This window comes from Athene cunicularia (assembly GCF_003259725.1).
Source record: "Athene cunicularia isolate RWA chromosome 15 unlocalized genomic scaffold, athCun1 chr15_part1, whole genome shotgun sequence".
NCBI lineage: Eukaryota > Metazoa > Chordata > Aves > Strigiformes > Strigidae > Athene > Athene cunicularia.
This window is the reverse complement of record NW_020799121.1, coordinates 12,841,703-12,848,556: the sequence shown is the minus strand read 5'-3', so window position 1 is coordinate 12,848,556 and position 6,854 is coordinate 12,841,703. Positions and strand designations below refer to the sequence as shown.

General features: G+C 40.9%; 2 protein-coding genes across 2 annotated transcripts in view; both read right to left on the bottom strand.

Annotated features, from left to right (window-relative positions):
- The window catches only part of ARPC3 (actin related protein 2/3 complex subunit 3), a 5,147-nt gene extending 4,999 nt beyond the window's left edge, over positions 1–148 (bottom strand). The window contains exon 1 of the mRNA XM_026859892.1: positions 1–148. The gene's annotated coding sequence lies outside the window, so the exon portion shown is untranslated.
- Positions 149–2,755: 2,607 nt separating this feature from the next.
- Positions 2,756–6,847, bottom strand: GPN3 (GPN-loop GTPase 3). The gene is made up of 8 exons (XM_026860016.1): positions 6,818–6,847; positions 6,661–6,769; positions 6,405–6,572; positions 5,849–5,973; positions 5,074–5,189; positions 4,346–4,442; positions 3,744–3,872; positions 2,756–3,000 (listed from the first exon to the last, which is right to left on the bottom strand). Exons 2-8 carry the CDS (start codon positions 6,749–6,751, stop codon positions 2,938–2,940), a joined length of 789 nt encoding a protein of 262 aa, XP_026715817.1. The 5' UTR covers positions 6,752–6,769; positions 6,818–6,847; the 3' UTR covers positions 2,756–2,937.
- Positions 6,848–6,854: the final 7 nt, after the last annotated feature.

The window sequence follows — 6,854 nt, the reverse complement described above, 5'->3', positions numbered from 1 at the left end:
GGACGCGGTTCCGTGGGGCCGGGCAGGAGGGGAGCAGAGAGAAGCTCGGCAGCAAAGCTTCCTCCTCAGCCTGCGCTGCAGGAAATGAGGCAGCAGAGGCGGTGCGAGGAGGGGAAGCCGGAGGCCCGCGGCGCGCACCGCCCCGGAGCCAAAACCCGCCAGAGCCACGGCTCCGGCCGGGCCCCGCAGCGCCGGGAAGGGGCTGTCAGCGCGCTCTGAGGGGGACTTGGTTGCTTTGCCCCCCGCTCCCTCCGCCTTTGCTGTGGCTGGCACTGCAGGTAAGCCCTCCTCAGCCCCTTCGTGCCACCCTTTTCCTTTCCAGCCACGCTGGCATCTTGCTTCCTCGGTGGCAGAGGCCAGCTCCTGTCCCCCACGAGGGGCAGCGCTGGAGGAGGGCGCGGGTGAGCATCCTCCGCCTAAAGCCAGTTTTCTCTCGGGCACATTTGCGGCACTCCTGGGCATCACTTGCTCAGACCCGATGTGCACAGCGCAGCCGGCTGCACCTTACTGGGTGGTGTAAGGAAGCACAGAACGGGTCCAAACATCTCACATGTGGAGGGATGCAATATTCTGAGTGCTCCTGCTAACTATCAAGCCGTAACCTTTAGTGTGACCCAGCAGGATCAGTTTGTTCCCTGAGAAATGATTCATGACCTGAGTCACGGGAGAAGAAATGGGGATATTTGGAAGGTGAGTCAACGTAATCTAACTGTAGGGCTGGGGTTTGGCCTTTCCGCAGGTGTGACTCGTCCCAAGGATGTGCCAGTGTGGGGGTGAGTTCAGCAACTAAAGCTTTCCTGACATTTGCAGGGTTCGGTTCCGCCAGATCAGGTCCCGTCGTGATGTGATTAGCTCTGTGTGGGCATAAAGACTTTCCCCATCATGAGGTTAACCAACATCATAACTATTAAAACACAGATATATTCAGGGCTTTTGGCCTCGTGTTTTTCAGCTCTGAAGAGCTGATTATTTTTTTTTCAACTCTTCCCAGTGACTGCAGTGACGACACCGAAGTCTCAGCGTTCACTAGTTATCTGGAGCTGGGAGTAAGGTTTTAGTAATGCTGAGTATCATGAGGTGTTGGTAGAGGTCGTAAGGCTGGCAATTTTTGGAAACTTGGCTTTGAAAAACCAATTTAATAGCTCTTAGGTGACATCTTATTTCCCAGCTTTTCATTATTCCCATTCGAAAGATCACATGCGATCCTCCCTGACCTCCGCATATGGATTCTGGAGAGCCCTTTTCCTCTAGACATGCAGGATTTTCTAAACTGTTGAACCTCTCTCCCCGTTCTCTTTTTTTCAAAGCAGAGCCAGATCTTTACTTCAAAAATAAGCACCATATCAACAGTACGACCATTTAACCATCTATTTAAACAGACAGGAAGAACAACCCACTGATAAAAAAAATCAGACTTTCTGAATTAGAAGCAAAAAACTACAAAACTGAACTCTTGTGCCAATCTGTTACCACACCCCAGGTTTAGGGAAGTGCAGTTGCCTCCAAGTGTTCAATCCTTAGTTTGGTTTCCATGAAGGGGTATCCTTGCACTCACACATCTGCTAACTAACCGAGCTGTTCCTACAAAATGACATCAGTTGTTCTTATTCTACCAGAATACTTGGCTGCTTATATTTTGTGAGGATGGGGTTAATCTCTGATACACTAATTTATATAGCCAGATGATATGCCTACACACAAGCATTCACTGATGTTAAGCATTTCACACCATGAGGCCCTTTTTGGAAAATATTTTCATTCAAGGACTCCATGAATAAGTCCTGTTCCATAGAGTTAAGGGAAAGGTTGGTATGTACTTGGACACAAGCAGCAAAAACCCACATCCTGAAATTCAGCTGAATGTAGCTAATAAATTGGAGTAATAGATTTTAGAAGCAATAAAACATGTTTTGAAACACTCAAGATGCCCCAGGAACAGTCTGTATATATAATAAAGGAAATATAAACAATGAAAAGTAAATTCAGCAGTACGTTTTTCCATATGGCTTGAATTATCATCTAATATGAAATCTGTTAACAGCTAATTCCAGACCTGATGCTACTTGCCTGAAAAATTCCTGATTATTTTTACACGTAGTTAGTTACTTAGGTGAGTACGTCCTTTGGAGATACTGTGCTGAAGTTTTGCTGCTCTAAAAGCACCACCACTCATTGTTCTATAGAGGTAACATATATCCATAGTAGGAGTATGAGTTTTTTATTCTGGAGGAAAAAAAAAGAGGAGCTTACTTGTGTTAATTAATGAATTTGGCAGCATTTTCTAATGTGATTGCACACATTGTATTTAAGCTGATTTTAACTGTTGTGCTGTGCTTAAGATGTTATCAATGTATAAACCACTTATACCCGTGTGCAAACTGTACAAACACCAGCCTTAAGAAGGCTTAAAATCTGGGCTCTTTCGAAGTAGAACACTCATATTCTTCAAGAAGGGCGAGAGACCACCCACTGACCAGGTGTCCCTTTGAAGTTGCCAGCTGTCTCTTTGTCTAATTCAGATTCAGTTCATGAAGGACAATTTTCACCCCTTAAAACAATTTTTCTCTCATCTAATAATGAAACTAACTACTTGGTACTGGAGATAAATATTTATTGCAAAATACTTATATTTGGTTTGTCTGCTTTGAAAATCATTAGATTTTTCCAAGCATTTCTGTGCTTAAATGAGATGCATCTATATGTGGGAAACTTTTATATGTGCTAATGCTAGCCTATGTATTTTATAACACACGCACACATAAGAATAAAAATTGTTTATTAAAATAGTTATGAGGTCATATAGCTCACTTCATTATAAATATTAGTTATCTTACAGATAAAATATCGAGCATGTTTGTGTAGGGGTGGACTTTTTTTTTAATTTTTATTTTTTAACACGAGCAAGGTATTTTCCTCCCATTTTTGACCATCTGTTTTTCATTCATCCACATGATCTTGAAAGTATTCATCCACAAGAGCAGATTTATCTTCTTCACATTCCTGCCAAAAAGAAAACAAAAAAGGTAAAACCTGACTTTTCCCTAGTGGCTACTGTACATTGTCTGTTCTGTGACATTTTATTTTAGAAACCACAACAGGAACAATGTCTAATATGGTTCCATAAAACATGTAGCAAAGCTTTCTAAAAAAAAAGCAATTTGTTTCTAAGGCTATCAAAATTGTATAGGTCAAAATCTAGATCCAGGTATCCTGTATACTTCAAAGAGGACAAAAGGGAATTAAAAAATGGAATTTAAAGCACTGGACTTGTTCCTTAGGATTTATGAGCTGAATAATAAAACTAGACAGGGCTTGGAACAGATTTTAACACAGCTGTCTTCTATCATGTACTTTACATGATATAATTTATTCCTAGTCTATATCTCATATGCAAATCATGGGTTCAACACAGGAATTACTGAGGAATTTGGGCAGTCAAGTAGGAAGAAATCTTAGTGATCTTAATAGTCCTTTCTGACCTTTGCGGTTTAAAATGCCACTATTTTTGAAAACAAAAGCATTAAATACAACCACTTGATCAGTCTGCAAATGCAAGATGATATTAAAGAATTTCACTTTTAAATCGAAGACGATATAAGCATTGTCACTAAAAGACTAAACATGGCTTATTTAGAACCATACTAAGGAAATAATTTATTAGTGAGGCAAAGAACATATTTATATTACAATTTATACTATGGAACCCTTTTAAATTTTTCATCCTATCACCAGAAGTACCTTACCTTTGGTTCTTTAAATTCAAGATCTTCTCCATACTGAATGGTAAAGTCTATGTGCTGCAAAACTATGTTTATGCTTTCCTCATCAGAGCGATCAAAAGGTAGAAATCGAACCATACCATAGTCATCAATCTAGAGAAGGGATTCAAAGGACATTAGTAAGAAAATGCAGTAAGGTAGTTCTCAATCACTCTAAGCTACTTCCTTAAAACAAACTTGTGTACTCCTTGTCTGGACTGCTAAAATGCCATTTAAAGCCACTCTGCAAACCAATGGCAGTTCCTCACATGGAACACCTGGCTATCAGTCTGAGGTTCTACACAGTAGAAAAAGCCATTTTCCAAAACTGCTAATAGAAGAGGATTCACAGAAAATGTATTAGCTACAATCCAAATGTTAATACACCTAAAATGCCCAAGTGCCTGAGAATCTTTTGCATTCTGGCTTTATAAGTTTGGCAGGTAAATACAGTTTTGGGCTGAGGGGGGGAGAATTATTATAGTACATACAGTACCTGTAACAGCAATAAAGCCAGCAACCATACGGTACAGTTTATAAATACAGGACTGAATTTAAGGGTACCAGTTAAAAAGCAATATACCTACCAATCCACATATAGATTTAGTCAGTTTTTTAAACATTTTGCTTTTCAATATGTTTGTAGAATCTTCAATCATAGAATACATATCTGGATCCAAGTACCTGGGATAAATAAAATAATCATCATCACCAAAAAAGTCCTTGGCCACAGAGCAAATGAGTCATTGTGCTTTTATATAGCTACCGAACCCATCTATCATTCTGTGGTCTGAATGAACTAACTTCCTATCAGGAGAACTTAAAATGTTTAAAAATAGTTTCTGTATTTGAATATCTCAGATTACGATGCTAGTAGAAACAACTGAAGTGTTTTTTCTTTTCTTTTTGCTAATACACTCGTATACTGAAGAAAGCTTTGAGGAAGACCACAGGGAAAAACTTTTAATCTAGCACAAATGTAAAAATAACACGTAAGTAATTCAGTATGTTCAGTATCAAAAAAGTGATAGAATCACCTCTGGTTTAGTACACTACCCTAGAATGTCATTCAGAATGACTTAAGTTATCCAAAATAATTATTTACAGAAAAATCCAGAGGTACGTACAAAGATGGAGCTAGCCTTTTGACTCCAACTAAATTGTGAGCATCCTATCCAGACAAGACTATGTTCAATATAAACCAACTGCATCTTCTCCCATTTGAAAAGAATATGTTTTAATTGTGGGAATTAATTTTGAGTGAAGTGTACTGCAAGATATTACATTGCAGAGTAACTAATATTTCGGAACTTACTTTTCTATCTCCTTCTTGGCTTTCTTGCTCAGCAAATCCATTTTGGTCATAATGTTAATCTGTGGAATCTCTAAAGATATCATTGCACTGAGTGCAGCCAGAATTCCAGAGATAAACTTAAGGAATATGAAAAATAACATAGTTAAGTACAGGAAAACACAACACCAACATACAGGACACTCAAGCACAACCCAAATCTATCTAATGAATATATGAAACAAAGCCATATGAGGAGTCATTCTGTCTGTCTGAAAAGGAAGGTACTGAATATCCCATCTCCCATCTACTTCCAGAGCCTCAAATCTGGATCTGCCACTGAAAAGGGCATTAAGAAAATCCAAAGCCCTTCTCAGGATTCTTACTCCTAGATAGGGAAAGCAGCCTGCTCTCTCTCCAGATCTGAGAAAGCTCTCATAGTGTCACTGAATAATTTAGGCTGGAAGGGTCTTTTAGAGGTTATCTGTTCCATACCACTGCTCAAAAGTCGTATCAGGTTGCTCAGGGGTTTTGCCCAGTCAAGTTTTGAGTAACTTAATGAACAGACACTACACAATCTCTGTGTCCCTTTTCCAGTCTGACCATTCTTGCAGTGCAGGATTTTCTTCTTTACATCCAACTGGAATTTGCTGCAATCTGTGTCTTGAGGCAGCTGAAGACAGCAATTGGATCTCCTCCAGCTTAGCATTCTTTCCTCTGGGCTAAACAAACCCAGCTGCCTAAATTGCTCAGATTTCTTTATCAATATGAACTTTTACCACAGATTTCAAACGGATACCTTGAAAGATTCCACCATAAACTGAGAATCCACAAGAAAAACTCCACAGACGCGGAATTCCCACTGCTGAAGCTGCTCCACCAGCTGTTTCATCACTGGCAGATGTGTGTACAGTTCGATCTGACCTACGACACACTTAGGATATTAGTATGCAGAAATGTGAAGCTAACAGGAACAGTTAGCAGTTACATAAATACAGGTATTGCACTTAATGTGAATGAAAGCTGATAAAGTATCTTTTCAGACAACTCTGTCTTTGGATGAACTTATACTGGTGAAGAAAAGAAATAGAAGGGTTTTTTCCTCCCTTGGCCTCCAATTAGCATTAGTTAGCAGTTGCCATAGCATTCCCACACCATATGATGCTATTAGAAGTCAATGCAGGCATCTAAATTATCCTGGGACCAAGTTCAACTTCTCAAACATCTGGAAGTGACTCTGACAACTGTTGATAATGCAAAAAAATGTGAATGATGATCAACAACAACAACAAAAAAGCACCGTGAATTTTATATTGTGTATGGAGAACAATAACAAAACATAGACATTTGTTTACCTGGGCAATCAAACAATATATAGTCATCTTCCACATGCCCAAGGCTTTCCTCTAGCCAGTTAAAGTTATTGGCAAAGTATTCCATGCAAAACACCAAGCCGCCATTGGGGCCAAACCTTAAGGATTCATCTTCCATGACGTCGTCCACTTCTATTAACTCTCGGATGTCTGGAACAACAGACACACGAGGCGGTGTGAGTTCTTTTCCTTACAGCCGGTGCCCGAAGGTTGCTGCCCGCAGCCTCCCGCCGCTCACCTGCCATGACGGGGTAGCTGAAGAGCTCCGCCGCCGGGTCCAGGTTGACCACCTGCACGGCGCGGCCCAGCGCCTCGCAGTGCTGCACCATGGTGGAGCAGTACGTGCTCTGCAAGGCACACACGCAGCGTCAGGGACACGTTACCGCCGCTGTCACCTCCCCGCTGCCGCCCGCCTGCCCGCCCGCCTCACCT